At 40.0% G+C, this 19,642-nt stretch overlaps 1 protein-coding gene across 2 annotated transcripts in view; it reads left to right on the top strand.

The window, feature by feature from the left end:
• Nucleotides 1-703: 703 nt before the first annotated feature.
• Nucleotides 704-19,642, top strand: part of GRM1 (glutamate metabotropic receptor 1) — a 447,639-nt gene continuing 428,700 nt past the window's right edge. For both annotated transcript variants that reach the window (XM_002714863.5, XM_051855288.2), the window contains exon 1: nucleotides 704-1,403. In XM_002714863.5, coding sequence (XP_002714909.2) covers nucleotides 704-1,403 — 700 coding nt within the window. The remainder of the gene's footprint in view (nucleotides 1,404-19,642) is intronic.

Raw genomic sequence — 19,642 nt, 5'->3', positions numbered from 1 at the left:
TCTAAATTTTCTTCTTGGAAAAAGTTGATTTCTTCAAATCCGGAAAGTTCTCTTAGGTTTGAGGACCTAGCTCCTCCCCTCCTCTTTTCTCCCTTCCTCCGCCCCCTTTTTCCTTCCCCCACCCCCACAGTCAGAAAGTATGGTATTTGGGGATGGAGAAAAGAATGGAGGCTGGAGGAGGGGACAGGTCGGCCGGGCTCTGGCCGCCAGGGACCCAGGAGCGCACGCCTTCCTCATTGACCAGAGCTGCATCTCAGGCTGGCCCTGCGGCCCAAACCAGAATGGGCTGAAATAGAATGGATGGGGCAACTATTAACATCATTGACCACACTTTTCTTACCCAGGTCCTCTGATGCTGGGGCTCTGATTTTCTTCCCCTCCCTTTTTTTTCCGGCAGCATCGAGCTCTCAGCTGCCAACAGAACGTTGTCTTTGTACACTTGATCAATTTACCTTTATGCACCTGTGAAGAACGGGAACTCTGACTCTCCTCAAAACGCTCCCGGGCGTGGAGGCTGCGGTGGAGGATCGGGAGGAGGTGGCGGCAGACGGAAGGAGGCGGTGGTGGAGGTGGCCAAGGCTTTGGACAAATCCGTGCTAGCCTGAGCGACCGAGCCGGGAGCGGCAGCATCGCGCTGCTAGGTGTGCGCACGGGACCAGCGTGGGAACGCGCCTGGCGGGCGGCGGACCGCGTCTCCAGCACCATGGTCAGGCTCCTCTTGGTTTTCTTCCCAGCGATCTTTTTGGAGATGTCCCTTCTCCCCAGACACCCTGGCGGGAGAGTGTTGCTGGCGGGAGCCTCGTCTCAGCGCTCGGTGGCCAGAATGGACGGGGATGTCATCATTGGGGCGCTCTTCTCCGTGCACCACCAACCTCCGGCGGAGAAGGTGCCGGAGAGAAAGTGTGGGGAGATCAGGGAGCAGTACGGCATCCAGAGGGTGGAGGCCATGTTCCACACGCTGGATAAGATCAATGCGGACCCGGTGCTCCTGCCCAACATCACCCTGGGCAGTGAGATCCGGGACTCCTGCTGGCACTCCTCTGTGGCTCTGGAACAGAGCATCGAGTTCATCCGAGACTCTCTGATTTCCATTCGGGACGAGAAGGACGGCCTCAACCGGTGCCTGCCTGAAGGCCAGTCCCTCCCCCCAGGCAGAACTAAGAAGCCCATTGCGGGCGTGATAGGCCCGGGCTCCAGCTCCGTGGCCATTCAAGTGCAGAACTTGCTCCAGCTCTTTGACATCCCCCAGATCGCGTATTCTGCCACCAGCATCGACCTGAGTGACAAAACTTTGTACAAATACTTCCTGAGAGTTGTCCCTTCCGACACTTTGCAGGCGAGGGCGATGCTTGATATAGTCAAGCGTTACAATTGGACCTATGTCTCTGCAGTCCACACGGAAGGTAGGCATTGCATCTGGGAAGGAAATGAATCAAGAAAGCCAGGGCGTTGCATGATGTGCTCTTGGGATTGTAGCACAGTCCCTGTCTATCTCTAGCACTCTGAGAAACACACTTCACCTCAGAACACGCACATCCAGGCATTGCCTTTTGGCCCTGATTCCCTTACAGTGACAGTGCAGGGAAACTGTATCCCATGGAGTTTCTGGGGACAGAGCAGAAACGATATCCAATTCTCCATGCAAAGTGTCCAGCTGTGGATTTGAGACATATGCTATTGTTAACCCTATATTTTGAGTTTCAGTTAGAACGGTTCATTTGGCCGAGGGGTTATAATACCCTTTAGTGACTGGGTATGCTTTTCCAAGGTTAATAGGTCAATCCAGTGTGAGTAATTAGCAAAAAGAAGGCAGGGTCACATCAATTGGACTTGAACGTTTGAATTGGTGTTGAACAGCTAAAGGTGTTTCTTTGTCCTTTTGTACCCCTTCTTACACATCCTCAACTTCCCTGTGGATGTATGAGTAAGGCACTCATCTCCTTCAGTGTATCAGACACAGGCTCTTAATTCTGAGGCACCTTAGATACAAAAGACAGGTAAATGACTTAAACTATTTAGTTTTTCCTTACTTGAATTGTTAAAATTATCCAGAATCCCCCTCCCAACTACAGATAATTATCTATCTGTCTTATGAGGAATAGCAGTGATGATCTCTTGGATCTGAGTTTTGGTTTCTAGTCCTTTCCTTCTAATACAATGATGTTGCTCATTAGGATTTAAAGTAAGGCCAATTATAAATAAAAGGGTAGCAGAGGTTAGGTTTAAAATGACTTTTTAAAATGAGATATATTTACTAGAGGTTAATAGCTTTGAGTTTTTTTTCTTGAGACATATAGAAGTGAATCCTCAAATAATGTCTTAAATAGTTCCCTTATTCTCTTCTCCTTGGCCAGTTTAGATTGTTAGGTAGAATGAGATTTTTGAGCTCATCTGCTCTCAAGTCTTGCAGTAGGTTTATGAAGACACTGGGTCCTGGTTATAAATTAAGGTCTGGGGCAATTCACATGTATTTGTGCATATGGAAGAGAATCTTGAGGGTATTTCTGCATTAAAATTTCATAAAATCAAAGTATTAAAGAAAAGGCCATAGGCATGGTTCCATATTCTTTTAATATTTGCACAATTTTCAATTACTGGTGTGAGGTTTGTTTGTGAAAATTAACAAATATTTTTACCGAAGTGGTTCTATGGTTATTGTTAGTGAAAACAGATACTTTAATTGATAAAGGGGTCAGAATTTTCAGAATAACTAAAAACAATGCAGAATCATACATTATAATTTCAGATTTTGCTTTTGGGGGAAAAAACTCTTTTTGCTGCACTATTAAGACTTCTAAAACCTGAGTCATGTTTCTAAATCTTGAGTTTTAATGATGATCTGCCTACCTCTCTTTCCAAAACTCCATTCCTGCCTCTGTGAACAAAACTTCATTCCTTTTATAAGGCACAGATTTAAGTTCAGAAGTTAACTCCTTACATTTATTGCTTAGTGTTCACCCTATATTCTGGTGTCTAGTACGGAATTCTCTAGTTTTAGATGGAACATCCTGAAAGTACAAGTTCAAAATGTTTCAAATAACAACAATGAGAGGTCTGCAAAAGGAATGATAAAGTATAGATTGACTGCGATTTATATAAATATTTAATAATTCTCCACCTATTGAGCTAGGCAACTGATCATTCATATCTGAATGGTAAAGTTTTTATTTAGGAAGAAATAATACTTCATCATTTTTATACAGTAGTTTTATTTTCTATATTTTATTACAAGTTTATTTTATTTTGGGGGAGGATAGAAGTATAAAAATGATCCCTCAACCCCTAATTTTTTTTTCAATTGTACCACTTTGCAAAAAATAACTTCTACTAGGGGTTTCTGTCTAACAACTAGAATTATATTTTTGTAAAATTAATTATACTTGTGTTTGTTAATTTTGTTGAGGAAGGAATGATTATTTCACCCATGTATTAGTTTACATTACTTTATTATGTTCTTCCCTCTGACTACTGTTGTATGGCAGAGAAAATATCTTCATACAATTGCAGACATTGATTCTAGACTGGATTGCATACATAGAATAGTGTTATCATTAATTTCAGTGTTTATTTTATTGCTAAGAGATTCCACCACTCACTGTGCCTTTCATATGTGATATAAATGTCTCTTCCCAAAGGGAATTAGAAACTTGTCTTATTAGACATAACATCTGTGAAAACTAGATTGTTTTTATTTTCTTCTATCTGCAAAGAATTTTTGTGCAAACTGCATTGTGTAAACTCCAACTAAAAATTCATTTTTCCTGAGGCTTTTCCTTCCTGCTTCTCAGGGACCTATGGTATACTGGCCTATAGGCACTTTCTTGGCTCATTTAGTAATTTTTCTGCCTTCAGACTGATGGGGTCACCTACTGGTGACAGGTCCCTGTCAACTAGCAGCTAAGGTCACATATCAATGTTGTCTTTGCCATCTGGGCACTACTCAGGAAGAAAACCAGTTTGTCTGCATAGTGGCAATTTGGAGATAGGAAATTCTAGGACCTCCAATGACCTTCACCTCTCCTTTCCAAATCCATCATTCCATAGTCAATTTATCATCATATTTTTTATTAGAACTTAGCCTGGTATGATTACTATCAATAAGACTAAGTCACTACACATATGAAACTTCATTGTTGTAGTTAATTTTCATGACTTTAAGATCTTACATGAGGTATGTATTCTTTGCCCCAATTATTTAAATATTCCTGTATAACTTTATTTTATGTGGAAGAGAGATATTTTCTGTTTTTTTTTTAAATAACTTAGAATTTTGTTACATTCTTTTACATTATTTTCAATTTTGTGTTACATTATTTGTGCTACATTTGTTCTCTAGCCTCAACTGGCAGTTTACCTGACATAAAAGAGAATCAGTGCTTATGAAATTATCAACTGTCGACTCTTCAGAAATTGTTCATGATTGGTTCCTGAGGGGAGTATTGAGATAGACTTGTCAAAGGGGGGAGGGAGGCACTGAAGAAATAGAGTCTCATCTGCAAACAAAATTCAAGTGCACTTTGGAACAAGCGACTCACCTGGAATGTGTATCTTTAAATATGCTAAGCATAGAGCACAAAAATAGCCTACTTCTGAGAAGAGTATCTGGGCCAAGGACAGTAAATTCTAGTCTTCTGATACAGTTCAGATTCCTCATCAAAAACTGAGTTCATCATTTAAAAAGGATATAGAAAACAATACTTTAAAATAATTCTGATTGATTAAAATTCAAAGCATTGAACATGTACAGTAAAGAATATTCTTTGGGTTTGTATCTTCAAAAATATTTTTTGGGTTGTTATTTTCATTTAAGCCTTTCTTAGTCAAGTGAATATCAATAAGATAAAGGGTTTAATGATTCTCATTTTGTTTCAAACATATTCATACAAAGGTGGTCTTTTTGTTTACAGTTAGCTTTTCATTGTGGTGCAATTCTCCCTTGACATTTGCTTTCATATTATTTGCATTGGATGTTTTGAGTTCTTTTCAGAATCTGATCCCTTTCTTTTTATAAACCTTATTTTGTTTAACATGAAACTTAATTTAAAAGTCTAATAGCATCAGAGCAAAATCTTCCTAAGACATAAACACATAAGCTTACTAGGACTTTGGCTACTGCAGTTACATATTCTCTACTAAATATCATATTTCCTATCTTTGCACCAATACTTTCTTTGTATCTGTTTCACTTGATTGTAACCCATTTCACAGGAAGCTACTTTAATGAATTGCTCTATTTTATTACATAATAAAAAATGGGAGTATATTGTAAGACTATTTAGGTCATCCAATTAAGGATGCTTAAAACAATACTATCACATCCTTGCTCATGCCCTGTGTTTTACAATTCTGATTAGTGTTTCTAGGGAGCAGGAAGACTATAGTAGTTACATTCAAAACGGAATTTCATCTGACTCTTAGTTTTTCTGACTCCCTCAATTTTCAACCAATTCTTCAACTACTGGGCTTCAACTAAAACAATCCAAACTCCCCTTCTTTGTGATATTTGTCATCAATGACTCTTGTCCTCTTTATGCTGTATCTCACCAATTCCTTCACCTGTATATTTCAATTTTTAGTCCTTCACCATCATAGCTGACTCAAATACCTTTTGGATCAAGTAATGTGCCAAAGTCTTTTAAAAGTTATGTTTTAGTGTTACAGCAAGCTTCTTTCCATTTATGCATTGGCAAGTATTAATATTGTTATTATTGCTGGTGTTATTAAAGCCAACAATAAGATTTTAACTTGTTTCTTTTAATAGTAAAATGATTAACTTAAATTTGCCTTTATGACATAAAAGTAAGTTCTAGAATTTTTATCTTATTTCATTTTATAGATGTATTTATTTGAAAAAGAGAGAGGGTCACATACATACACATACACACACTCACAGAATGAGAGATCTTACATCTGCTGCTTCAATCCTCAGATGGCTGCAGTATTTGGGCTGGGCCAGAAAGCCAGAAGCCAGAAGTCAGAAGCTCCATCTCGGTCTCTCACATGGGTAGCAGGGGCCTTAGTACCTGGGCCATCCTCTGCTGCTTTCCCAGCTTCATCAGCAGAGAGCTGGGTCAGAAGTGGAGCAGCCAAGACACAAACCTGTGGTCATTAAGGATGGCAGCATCACAGGCAACAGCTCAACCCACTATGGTACACTTCCTGGCCCTGGAGTTTTTATTAATTTGACTTAATATACCAGCTTTGTATCATTAGGACTGAATAATGTACATTAAGAACTGAATAATAGGGTCAAGTGCAAAGTCCCATACTCCCTCATCAGCAAACCTCCTCCTGAATAATTCTGGTGATCACTCAGCATGGTATGAATTTACTTGACAATATGCTTCCCCTTGCCTTTTATATCACCTTGTACATTTAGAAATAACTATCAGATGATTAAATCAAAAGCTATCCAAGCAGATGTTCAACTTTGCTTGAAGATTTAATGCATAAAATCTGTATATTTAGTATGAGTTAATAGCTTACACATGTGCAATTTGAACACATGTAAACATAAGTAAAAACTAATCCATTACTATCTAGTAGTGTATAGACATTTAGAAACATGAATTTTTAATCAATGCTTCAGAAACATGGAATGATAATAGTGATGGTGTATTTACCTAGAGAAAAGGGAATTTTGGTTAGTGTTTTGCTTGGGAACAAGGCAGTTGTGAAAATTAGAAGGTACATTGAAAGTGTCCCCATGGCAGGAAAAATAATCAGGAATGCTTAGCTGAAATGGAGACCGTGAGCTAGGAACCAATATCAAAGACAGAGTGAGTTCTGATACATAGTCTGTGATTCCATGAGCGTTATGTACATAAGTGACAAGTGCTGGCAAATGTAGAAGCATGTTCAAATGGGTTTTGTGTTTAAGAAATATATGCCTAAGATGATTTTATTTATTTATTTTTACTTTTTAAATTTGTATAAAGGGAACAAATTTCATATATACAGTTTTAGCCGCATAATGATAATTACCAACCTATCTTCTCTCACTCCCTTTCTCACTTCCATCTTCCCTTCTCCTTCTTTTCTTATTTTTCTTTCAATTTTTACAATGACACACTTTCAATTTACTTTATAATCACAAGCTTAATGCTTGACTAAATAGAGTTCAACAAGTGGTAAGCAGAAAAACTGCTGCTTTTCATCAAGACTATAGACAAGGGCTATAAACAATAATCAAATCTCAAAATGTCTATTTCGCTCATATACATAACATTTTTTGGTACTATATATATTACTACAAATCAGGGAAAACATATGATGTTTGTTGTTTTGAGACTGTCTCATTTTACTAAGCATAATGATTACCAGTTGCTCCATTTTGTTGTGAAAGACAGGATTTCACACTTTTTTTACAGATGAATAAAGTTCCATCATATATATATATACACACAAACACACACACACACACACACACACACACACATATATGGCATATATCCCACAATTTTGACAGGCAGAGTGAACAGTGAGAGAGAGAGACAGAAAGAAAGGTCTTCCTTTTACCATTGGTTCACCCTCCAATGGCCGCTGTGGCTGGCATGCTGCGTCCGGTGCATTGCGCTGATCCGAAGCCAGGAACCAGGTGCTTCTCCTGGTCTCCCATGCAGGTGCAGGGCCCAAGTCCTTGGGCCATCCTCCACTGCACTCCTGGGTCACAGCAGAGAACTGGACTGGAAGAGGGGCAATGGGGACAGAATCTGGCGCCCCCACCGGGACTAGAACCCGGTGTGCCGGCGCCGCAAGGTGGAGGATTAGCCTATTGAGCCACGGCGCCGGCCCCACAATTTTTTCTTTATCCAGTTATCAGTTTATGGACATCTGCTTTGATTCCATATCTTGGTGAGTTGAGCTGTTATAAACATGGGGGTATACTTTCATGCTTGTCAGCTTTTTTTTTTTTTTTTCATTCCTATTTTTTTTAAATAAAGGCAGAAGAGACAGAGACAGATCTTCCATCTGCTAGTTCACTCCCTGGATGCCTGCAATACCCTGGGCTGGGTCATTCAAGATCTCCCATGTGTGTGGCAGGTACCCAAATACTTGAGTTGTCATCTGCTGTCTCCCAGAGTATGCTTTATCAAGATCAGGAGCAAAGCATTCAGGGACTTGAACAAGGGAACTCTGATATAAGATGAGGACATCCCAGGTAGCTATTTAAAAGCTGTACCAAATGCCTGCTCCTGCTCATCTCCAAGAAGATTTTGACATGATTCAAAGATAATTAAAATAAAGTGAATTCTTACTGAATTGGGCAGACTAGATATATTGGGTGGGAACTGGAAAAATCAACTTTAAAAATGTTGCTTACTGTAAAATTTTAGGTGTTAAAATAATTTGGAAGTATGAAAAATGCTCCAAAGGAGTACTTCATAAGACTATTTGATATGGTAGAGACTTAGAGACAATACTAGAGGAGTTGAAGATATTTTCATTTATGTAATCCAGGACCGCCAGGAGAATTTTGGCTATAATTAACAGGTGTGTGATAAGTAAGTTTCAAACACATGATTTCTTTTTGGTTTAAATAATTCAATCATGGATTTAATAAATTCAATTTGATTGAACTTTGACTGAAAAGAAATACCAAGGATAGTCATGAGGTATTTACTTTGTGATTAAAAAGTGTTCACCTCCAAGTAAAATCTTACTTACCCATAATCCTATATTCTTGATTTTCTGAATGTTCTATTTATTTACTTCATACTTGAGAACTGACCTGTTTAAACACCAATGTTTGGGGTATGCATATGGCACAGTGGTTAAGTCATTGCTTGGGACATCCACATCCCATATTGAAGTGTCTGGGTTTGAGTTCTCTTTCAATTTCTGATTCCAGTTTCCTGCTAATGCCCACCCCCCAGCCCCTGGCCCTGGGAAGCAGCAAGTAATGGCTCAAATAATGGTGTCTCAGCCACCTACATGAGAGATCTGGAATGCAGTCCAAGATCCCAGCTTCAGTCTGGCCCACTCCTGGCTGTTGTGAGCAACTGGGGAGTGATCCAGCAGATGAGAATGCTGTATTTTCTTTTCCTTTCTCTCCCTTTCTGTTTTTCTGCCTCTCAAATAAATGAATAAATATACTCCAATCTTTCATAATGAAAATAATTTTATACGGTGATCTTTACAAACTGTATTATATAGTTTCTTCTTTTAAAGAGTGTTCCATTTAATAGAGACTTTTGAATACACAAAATATTCATAAATATATATTATTATTTTTGTCAGGAGATAGTGGTGATCCTGCCACCTGAATAAAGGCAATTATTCCTATCCAAAATGGTCCTAGATTGTCAAATCTTTGATTTCTTATCTCAAATAGGTTAAATTCATAAAACTAATTTTCTAAGATATTAATTGGTATTTAGTGAATAGTGACAATGTTCTATAGAAGAATGATGTTTGACCCAACAGCTTCATTGTTGGGTCACATTGGCAGGAAATTGTAAGCAGAAACAAATCCAGGACTCTAACTCAGACACTCAGACATGAGATGTGGGTGTCCTAAATGGTGTCTTAATTTTTGCACAGAATGCCTGCTCCAAGTCAAGAAATGTGGGTTCTATGTTATAAAAATGCAGAGCTAGAGAATAATTTAAGTGTGGAGGAAACGTAATCCAATTTCTATGTTGGAAGAGGCACTCAAAAGCTTGGAGGCCACTAATCTTTGGGGAAAATAATGGAGAAATATCAATTTAATCAAATAATCAACTTGATTATTAATTAATTAAAAGTTTGGTGAGAGGATGATGAGAACTTGACTATAGGAAGTGTCAGTTGAAAGGTAAAGGAAAGAACTGATTTGACAATCAAGTAGAAGAGAAACTAGGATTTAATGACCAGTTTGCTGTGAGGACTAAGGAGAAAAAAAAGTCTAGAATGGCTTCCAGGTTTGTACTCTATAGCAATAAACAGAGAATAAAAAAGGAAGCATAAATTAGGGGACAAAGACTCTTAGATTGATTGAGGTATCAATGGGACAATGAAATTGAGAGATTTTATAGGACAAATATCTGGGAAAGGAGGTATTTTGAGATTTCTCAGCAAATAGCTGTGGTTAAAACTGGAAGTGTTGGTGAGATTGCCAACAAGCAGGATATAGCATGATAAGAAAAGAAGGTCAAATGAAAAATTTTACAAAAGGGAACAATGAGAAAGGACCCAGAGATGGAAAGAAGAAATGACAGTCATAACAGCAGAAAGACAAAGAGGACAGACAAGGAAAGAACCAGGTGTCAAGGAAGAGAGTTCCAAGAGGAGAAGAGAACCATGACCACGGAAGCTGTCAGGAAAGGGAGAAGAGACTACAGAGATGGTGTTCTGTGTTGGTAACGTCTTAGTCTGTAGGTGGTGCTGTAACAGAACACTCAAGGCTAGGTAATTTATTAACACCAGAAATTTATTTCCACTGTTTTAGAAGCTTGTAGTTCAAGATCAAAGCTCTAGATTGTCAGGTTTGAGGTCTAAAAAGCTCTCTCTGCTTTGAAGATGGTGCCTTGTTGCTATGTCTTTACATGGCACAAATAATGGATGGGCAAAAGGGCCTACCCCAGTTCCCTCCAGCCTTTTTACAAGCTTAACTCCATTCATGAGAGCAGCACTTTCCAAAAGGCATCACTTCTTTTTAGAAACACAGTGGGAGTTAATTTGTAACATGCATTTTGGAGAATATTCAGATTATAGCAAATAGTTTCTACTTTCTCTGAGCTTCTACTGCTCCGATTTCTAAATGCACAAGAAAGGCAGAGGTCAGCAGGGAGTGGTGAATACTACTATGCAGCATTGTTTCTAGAGACTGAGAAAGGAGGGAGGGAGATACGATATGTAGCTAGAGAAAGATGTACTTCTGGATGAATAAAATTCTCTAGGATGAGAAAGTCTTAGGCAGGTATAAAGACTGGTGCAAAAGGATGAGTAGAAAGAGGAAATTTGAAGATAACTGATGAAGTGAGATTGTTGAAGATGCCAGAAGACACCATGGCAGAGATGACCTTGAACACAAGGATGTTCTCAGGGTGGTCATATCATTACATCTGGGAAAGAGCCTGGCTGCTCTGCTTTTGATCCAGCTCCATGATCTGTATATATTGTAGAAGGCACTGGATGATGACCCAAGTTCTTGGGCCCCTGCCACCCTTGTGGGAGACTCAGATAGAGTTTCTGGTTCCTGGCTTTGAGCTGCCCAGCCCTGGTTGTTGTGGGCATTTGGGAGTGAAACAGTGGTTGAAAGAATGATCTCTCTCTCATTCAAATAAATTCCTTAAAATAAATAAATAAATATTTTAAAAATACAAATAGAACACATTATAGGGCTCACCTGAGACTGGAAGCTACGTATGTCTAGTAGTGTCAGTTGACCAGTTGATATTCTATCCAGTAGTGTGCTCTCCCAGATACAACCAAGGAGTATCAGCTTTCCCAGCACTGCATTTAGTTGGCTACCTGCTTGCCCCATGTCCAAAATATCAGAATATTTCTTTCATTAATTACACAGGCTAACAGGTGCTCACCAGAAACCACAGCCTAAAATTTTCCTTTATCCACTTCCTGCCAAAAAGCCAGATGGGGGAATTAATATTTAAAAAGATCTTCTAAAGGATCATTATCAACCACTGCATAACATTAGATTTTCAAATTTTACAAGAATTGTCTTTTATAAATTGCATGTTAGTCATTCCCTTTTCTCATTTCTTGAAGATCAGAACAAGGATTGTAAATGTAAATAATACTTTATAATTTTCACTATTTTTAGCTAAAGCTATTGCTTATTATGTTGTTGAATGCCCCTTGCATAAAGTCTTTTATAAATAGATTCTTTTTCAATTTTAATTCTGGAAAGCCAGAATTGTTTCTCTTGAAGAACGTATGTGGTTATCTTAGTTGATCATTAGAGTATTGGGTTTTCTGTTTTTCTCTTGCCTACCAGGAAGCTCAAAACTACATGTAATGCACAATAACAAAAAAAGTTCTAGCTTACATGCAGAGATACCAGCTTCTTCCCCCCCTTACTTCAGTGCCATTATTTTATTCTTTGTATGTTTTACTATTATAAAATGCCTCACCTCTATTTTGGGAACAGGCAAGATATTAATATGCAAGGGAATCTTCAATTAAAAAATTAATCCCATTTTTCCATCAACTTAAAAAATTATTTGTTTATTTGAAAGTCCAAATTACAGAGAGAGGGAGAGAAAGGGAGAGGGGTCTTCCATTTGTTGGTTCACTCTCCAGATGGTTGCAATGGCCAGGGCTGGGCCAGACTGAAGCCAGGAGCCAGGAGCTTCATCCAGGTCTCCATACGGGTGAAGGGGCCCAAGGACTTGGGGCAGGGAACTGGATCAGAAGTGCAGTAGCTGGGACTGGAACCGGCACCCATATGGGATACCAGCATCTCAGTACACCACAAAGCTGGCCCCTGCATCAACTTTTTCAGTGTTTTTGTATGTGTAAATGGGAATAACCCCCTTGTAGGTAGAGATCCCTACTGAAATTTCTATATGTTATTGAAGCAGATGGTAACGACAGTTTGAAACATTTTTGTTTTTTAAATGTGGAAGGGAAGGGATATCTTGCATTTATTGTCTAATAGGCTGAAAAATGGAGAACAATTTTGCAGTGTGCAGAAAAATCCCTGAGTGCTAGTCACAAAATTGAGAATTCGTGTTCATCCAGATTGATGAAAAATTCCTTTCCCTGTCTCAATGCTGTGCCCATGACTCTGTGACTTGCAGGCATTCTGCAGCCAGCTCTGCAGCCATGCTTGGGTATTTTTCTCCATTTTGGCACGGTGAATGTAGCTGAAATATTCTCTCTCTTTTCCACCTTCATTGCTGAGCAGGGCTGCTGTGCCCCTGGGAATTTCTAACAGCCTTCTTCCTGTTTTCCCCGTTCTCATCCCAAGGGGAAAATAAAGCCTTTTGTAAAGTGACTGTGAGAAATGGAGAGAGAGCTTGCTTTCTGCCCACTTCTAACTTGTCCTGGTGCTCTCCTTATGTGCTTCTCAGACCATAATTGCTTCTAGTCTGGCAGTCAGTCTCTCTGCGGGTTCTGTGTGGGCTCAGGACATACCTATGCTGCTGTCTTAATCATCATTTTTCTGTCTGAGCTAAGGGCAACATGCTTTAACCTGATAAACTGAGCTTGATGTAGGATCAGTTGTGAAAAAGAAGCTTCACATCTTTTCATCCTGTTAATAGGCACTCATTAAATCACAGAGAATAAAAGGAGGCAATATGCATTTATATTTTAAGAGAATTGACTACTCCTCCCCCCCTTTAGCTAGAAATGTCAGATTTGAAACCATGAAAAAGCAAATTTCATTTTTTCTATGTGGGTACACACTGAAGGGGAAGTTAATGTGGACTATCCTTGATCTGACATTTTAATAGTAAAATCTTACTGAAAAGAAATCTCTCTTTTTTAAACAATGAAAAAAAATACCAAGTGATTGATTTTGAAGTGCTTGGAGTCTCCTTTGCAGAAGGCTTTTTTTAGGTTCTCCAAGGTGCAGAGGAATGCACTAGAGGAGTCTGCTTCAACAGTGTGCATGCCAATCAGCTGGACAATTGTTACATTGCAGATTCTTGGTCCTGTGGAGCGGACCTATGGGGCTGCATATCTTTCCTTCTTTCTATTTTTTGTAAAGATTTTATTTATTTATTTGAAAGGCAGAGTTACAGAGAGGCAGAGTCAGAAAGACAGAAAGAGAGAGAGAGAGAGAGAGAGAGGTTTTCCATCTGCTGCTTCACTCCCCAATTGGCCACAATGGCTGGAGCTGTGCCGATACAAAGCAAAGAGCTAAGAGTTTTTTCTGGGTCTCCCATGCAGATGCAGGGCCCAAGGACTTGGGTCATCTTCCACTGCTTTTCCAGGCCATAACAGAGAGCTGTATCAGAAGTGGAGCGGCTGGGGAGCCAGTGCTGTGGTGCAGTGTGTTAAAGTCCCAGCCTGCAGTGCTGCCATCCCATATGAATGCTGGTTCTAGTCCCGGCTGCTCCTCTTCTGACCCAGCTCTCTGCTATGGCCTGGGAAAGCAGTAGAAGATGGCCCAACTCCTTGGGTCCCTGCACCCACGTGGGAGACCTGGAAGAATCTCCTGGCTCCTGGCTTCGGATCAGCTCAGCTCTGACTGTTGTGGTCATTTGGGGAGTGAACCAGAGGAATGGAACACCTCTTTCTCTCTGGCTCTACTTCTCTCTGTAACTCCTCTGCCTTTCAAAATAAATAAAGTAGTTCCTTTTTTAGTTGTGTCGCTCCCCCTCTTCGTGGAGGAACGATACAGGACCCTGCGCTGTTCTTTTGTCTGCTCGGCCCTCCCCGGGTTTGCTGCTGGTTCTTCCCGGGTTGGCTACCGACCCTTCCACCTCCGTGGAAGGGCAGTTCCCCCTGGCCACTTTCCCCACTTCCGCGGGGGAGCGGCACACCGCCGGCCGGCTCTCTCGGGGGCTGCACAGGTGTTCCTCTTAGATGTTCCCCTTAGATGTTCCTGGTGCATGTTGTCTCTCTCCTCCTTTATAGTCCTCTTCCACCAATCCCAACTCTGCTACCCACAACGCCGAGTATGCTGCTCTCCTCCAATCAGGAGCAGGTCCTGCTGTTTATTGGTTGAACTGGAGGCAGCTGTGTAGAAGCTGTTTTCTCCTCTCCCAGCGCCATATTGTGGGAGAGCAGATGCATAGAATAAGTCTTAATTCCAGTAACTTAGTCTAGTCCGAGTTGCTCCCAGTTGCTCCCCACAAGTTGTACTATTTTTTTAACTTTTATTTAACAAATATAAATTTCCAAATTACACCTTATGGATTACAGTGGTTTTTCCCTCCCATAACATCCCTCCCATCCACAACCATCCCATCTTCCACTCCCTCTCCCATTCCATTCACATCAAGATTCATTTTCAATTATCTTTATATTTATTGAAAGACAGAGTTAGACAGTGAGAGAGAGAGAGCAACAGAGAGAAAGGTCTTCCTTTATCCGTTGGTTCACCCTCCAAGTGGCTGCTACACTGGCGCGTTGCGGCCGGAGCACTGCGCTGATCCAAAACCAGGAGCCAGGTGCTTCCTCCTGGTCTCCCATGCAGGTGCCGGGCCCAAGGACCTGGGCCATCCTCCACTGCCTTCCCAGGCCACAGCAGAGAGCTGGACCGGAAAAGAGTAACTGGGGACAGAATCAGGTGCCCCAACCGGGACTAGAACCCTGGGTTGCCAGCGCCGCAGGCGGAGGATTAACCTAGTGAGCCATGGCGCCAGCCAATTTTCAATTATCTTTATATACAGAAGATCAATTTAGTATATACTAAGTAAAGATTTCAATAGTTTTCACCCACACAGAAACACAAAGTGTAAAGTATTGTTACAGTACTAGTTATAGCATTAATTCACAATGTACAGCACATTAAGGACAGAGATCCTACATGAGGAGTAAGTGCATAGTGACTACTGTTGTTGACTTATCAAATTGACATTCTTGTTTATGGTGTCAGTAATCACCCTAGGCTCTTGTCATGAGTTGCCAAGGCTATAGAAGCCTTTTGAGTTCACCAACTCAGATCTTATTTAGACAAGGTCATAGTCAAAGTGAAAGTTCTCTCCTCTCTTCAGAGAAAGGTACCTCTTTTGATGGCCCGTTCTTTCCACTGGTATCTCACTCACAGAGATCTTTCATTTAGGTCTTTTTTTTTTTTTTTCATTTAAGTCTTGGCTTTCCATGCCTAAAGTACTCTCATGGGCTCTTCAGCCAGATCTGAATGCCTTAAGGGCTGATTTTGAGGCTAGAGTGCTGTTTAGGACATCTGCCATTCTATGAGTCTGCTGTGTATCCTGCTTCCCATGTTGGATTGTTCTCTCCTTTTTAATTCTTTCAGTTAGTATTAGCAGACACTAGTCTTGTTTGTGTGATCCCTTTGACTCTTAGTCTTACCATTATGATCAATTGTGTACTGAAATTGATCACTGGGACTAGTGAGATGGCATTGGTATATGCCACCTTGATGGGACTGAATTGGAATCACCTGGCATGTTTCTAACTCTACCATTTGGGGCAAGTCCGATGAGCATGTCCCATATTGTACATCTCCTCCTTCTCTTATTCCCACTCTTATGTTTCACAGAGATCACTTTACAGTTAAATTTAAACACCTAAGACTAACTGTGTGTTAATTAAAGATTTCAACCAATAGTATTAAGTAGGAAAAAAAATTCTAAAAAGGATAAAATATTAAGTTGTTCATCAACCTTCAGGACAAGGGCTGATCAAGTCACTGTTTCTTATAGTGTCCATTTCACTTCAACAGGTTTCCTTTGTGGTGCTTGGTTAGTTGTCACTGATCAGGGAGAACATATATTTGTCCCTTTGGGACTGGCTTATTTCTCTCAGCATGATGTTTTCCAGATTCCTCTATTTTGTTGCAAATGACTGGATTTCATTGTTATTTCTTTTTTTCTTTTTTTTTTCTTTTTTTTTTTTACTGCTGTATAGTAGTCTATAGAGTATATATCCCATAATTTCTTTATCCAGTCTATTGTTGATGGGCATTTAGGTTGATTCCAGGTCTTAGCTATTGTGAATTGAGCTGCAATAAACATTGAGGTGCAGACAGCTTTTTTGTTTGCCAATTTAAATAAATAAAATAATTCTAAAAAATTCTAAAGCTACTGCAGGCAGTGGCTTTACCTACTATGCCACAGCGCTGGCCCTGGGGCTGCATTTCAACAAGAGTAGTGTCCAGGCTGCTGGCCCATGGACAACAATTTGTACAGAATTCCTGGTAGTCCCATCTCTTAGCATACTTCTTCTTTTTTTTTAAAGATTTATTTTTATTTATTTGAAAGACAGAGTTATAGAGAGAGGTAGAGACAGAGAGAGAGGTATTCCATCCGCTGGTTCACTCCCCAGATGGCTGCAACAGCTGGGGCTATGCCCATCCAAAGACAGGAGCCGGGAGCCAGGACTCAGGAGCCAGGAGCCAGGAGCCAGGAGCCAGGAGCTTCTTCTGGGTCTCCCACATGGGTGCAGGGACCCAAGGACTTATCCCAGGCCATAGCAGAGAGCTGAATTGGAAGAGGTGCAGCCGAGACTTGAACCAGCGCCCATATGGGATGCTGGCGCATCAGGCCAGGGCTTTAACCTGCTACGCCACAGCACCGGCCCCAGCATATTTCTTATGATAGATCATTGTATATACTCTTTGTTTATAGTGTATAAAACCACTTATGAATAATTTCCTTCAGTCATCTAATTATGTATAAAGGCTATGTTATATATTTTTGACATATGCTGAGAAATAGCTTTTAAAATTCTATATTTATAAAATTATATTAAATGTATTTACCTATTCATTTTTGATATTCAATGATATTTAAAAATATGCATTACCTAACCTGAATAATTGCTGGATATGGTATTACAGCTAATCAAATTTCTGGTTATATAAATGCCTTTTTACACTAGAACACCTGCCTCAATGGACTGTCTCCCTAGGTGGATTGTAAACTGCTGGAGTGTGGGTCATGGCTTTGCTTGTTCACTGATATAATCCCAGCAATTAGAACAGCGCCTTGCACAGTGCCTGCACTCAGTAGATCTTTGTTACATTGTATAAATAGGTAGGTCTTTTTTCAAACTCCTTTTCTGCTTTAGTAAGGAGTTGGTTGTAGGGTTTTAAATTAATTTTCATTGCTTAGTACTATAAATGCAAATGAAACAAGAAAGTGGTCTAATTATTCAATTTCAAAGAAGCATCAACCTTGAAAATATTTAACTTTTACTAAACTGTTTATAAATTATTTTCTCTTTGTTTTCTTCTTTCTCGTAAAAATGGAATACCATACAAATCCAATTAGTTGTGTGTTTTGTTAGTGGACTCCACTTAATTGATACTATTATTCACCTTTTATCTTTCTAATAATGGAGGAAAAACACTACATTTACAATCAATTAAACTATCAGATTCAGGGCCAATGCTGTGGCTCAGTAGGTTAATCCTCCTCCTGCAGCACTGGCATCACATTTGGGCACAGGTTCTGGTCCCAGTCACTCCTCTTCTAATCCAGGTCTCAGGTATGGCCTGGGGGAACAATGGAAGATGGCCCAAGTTCTTGGGACCCTGAACCCAAGTGGGAGATCCAGAGGAAGCTCATGGCTCCTAACTTTGGATCAGCCCAGCTCTGGTGGTTGCGGCCATTTGGGGAGTGAAGGAAGACCTTTCTGTCTGTCTCTCCCTCTCTCTGTCTGTAACTTTGCCACGCAAATAAATAAATAAATAAAATATTAAAAAGAAACTATCAGATTTTGATTTTTTCTCCTTTTCTTCCATCATATGAATATTGGTCTCCAGTTCTCGGATTTCCTGTAGACTTTAGTGCCCATATTTAATGGGAGGTATCTGAATGAAGTTACTGGTTCTCTTCTATCAACTATGCTTATGACTCTAGAAAAGCCAGTTAACTCTCATATCTTTTCATCTGTAAAGAGTGCATTATGCATTTTTTCCATTGAGGAATCAATTTGATGTGTGTTTGAAACTGTATAATTTTGTTTTAAAAAGTTTTTATTTATTTACTTAATTTGAGAGTCTGAATGATAAAGAGATAAACAGATGATGAGAAGGGGGGGAGATAGAGATAGATAGATACAGAGAGAGAGAGAGAGATCCCATCCACTGGTTCACATCCAAAATGCCCAGAAGCTGAGAACTCAAGTTGGATCTCCAAAGTGGGTGGCAGAGACACAGGTACTTGAATGATCACCTGCTTCCTTCTAGGATGCACACAAGTAGGAAGCTCAATTTAGGATTGGAGCTTAGATGTGAGCCCAGGTGTTCCAATTTGGGATGTGACATCACAAGTGGCATCTTAGCTGCAGGACAAATGCCCACCCAATTGTATATTTTTATATAAATATAATTGATTGCATTCCATTTACCACAGCTTATATTATTATTTTCTTGTTCTCATTATTTATTTTTGCCTGCTAATCTCTGTATTTCCCAGAAACATAAAAGCTACTACTATTAGTCAGCATTTATTTAAAATAGTAGATTTTGTGCTTAAGCAGATATGCATCTAGGTCTCTGATTTGAAGAGGATAATTTGAGGTTAAGTGACTTAACTGAGGTTGCACATAGCTGGCTTCTACCAGATAAAGGCATTCTACTGTAGTCCAGTTTTTACTCTATAAACCCTAGAGCTTCTCCCAGCCACCGACATTTATCTTTTCCCATTCTCTGTCTACTCTATGGTTTTCATGCATTCTTAGTGTTTGTAGGTTGGCTTAGAGGGTAAGCCTCAGCACAGTATCAATCAGCCAACCAATTCATCATCAACCTATCCAACAAATGAAAGCTCCTACTCATTATTAAGCGGTGTGCCAGGCAATGAATCTAGGGGTGGGTGTTTGGCACAGTGGTATCCACATCCCATATCAGAGTGCCTGCTTTCAAGTCCAGGTTCAGCTTCCAATTCCAGCTTTTTTCTAATGTGTACCCCAGGCGACTATAGGAAACAGCTCCATGTGGGGAACCCAGATCGAGTTCTGAGCTCCTGATTTTCGCTTGGCTCAGCCATGGCTGTTAAAGTTTGGGGAGTGTACAAGCGAATCTCTGTTCGTCTCTCTCTGCCTTTCAGATAAATAA

The sequence above is a fragment of the Oryctolagus cuniculus genome, chromosome 5 (genome assembly GCF_964237555.1).
Source record: "Oryctolagus cuniculus chromosome 5, mOryCun1.1, whole genome shotgun sequence".
NCBI lineage: Eukaryota > Metazoa > Chordata > Mammalia > Lagomorpha > Leporidae > Oryctolagus > Oryctolagus cuniculus.
The sequence above is the reverse complement of the archived record's forward strand: the minus strand, read 5'-3'. Positions and strand labels throughout refer to the sequence as shown.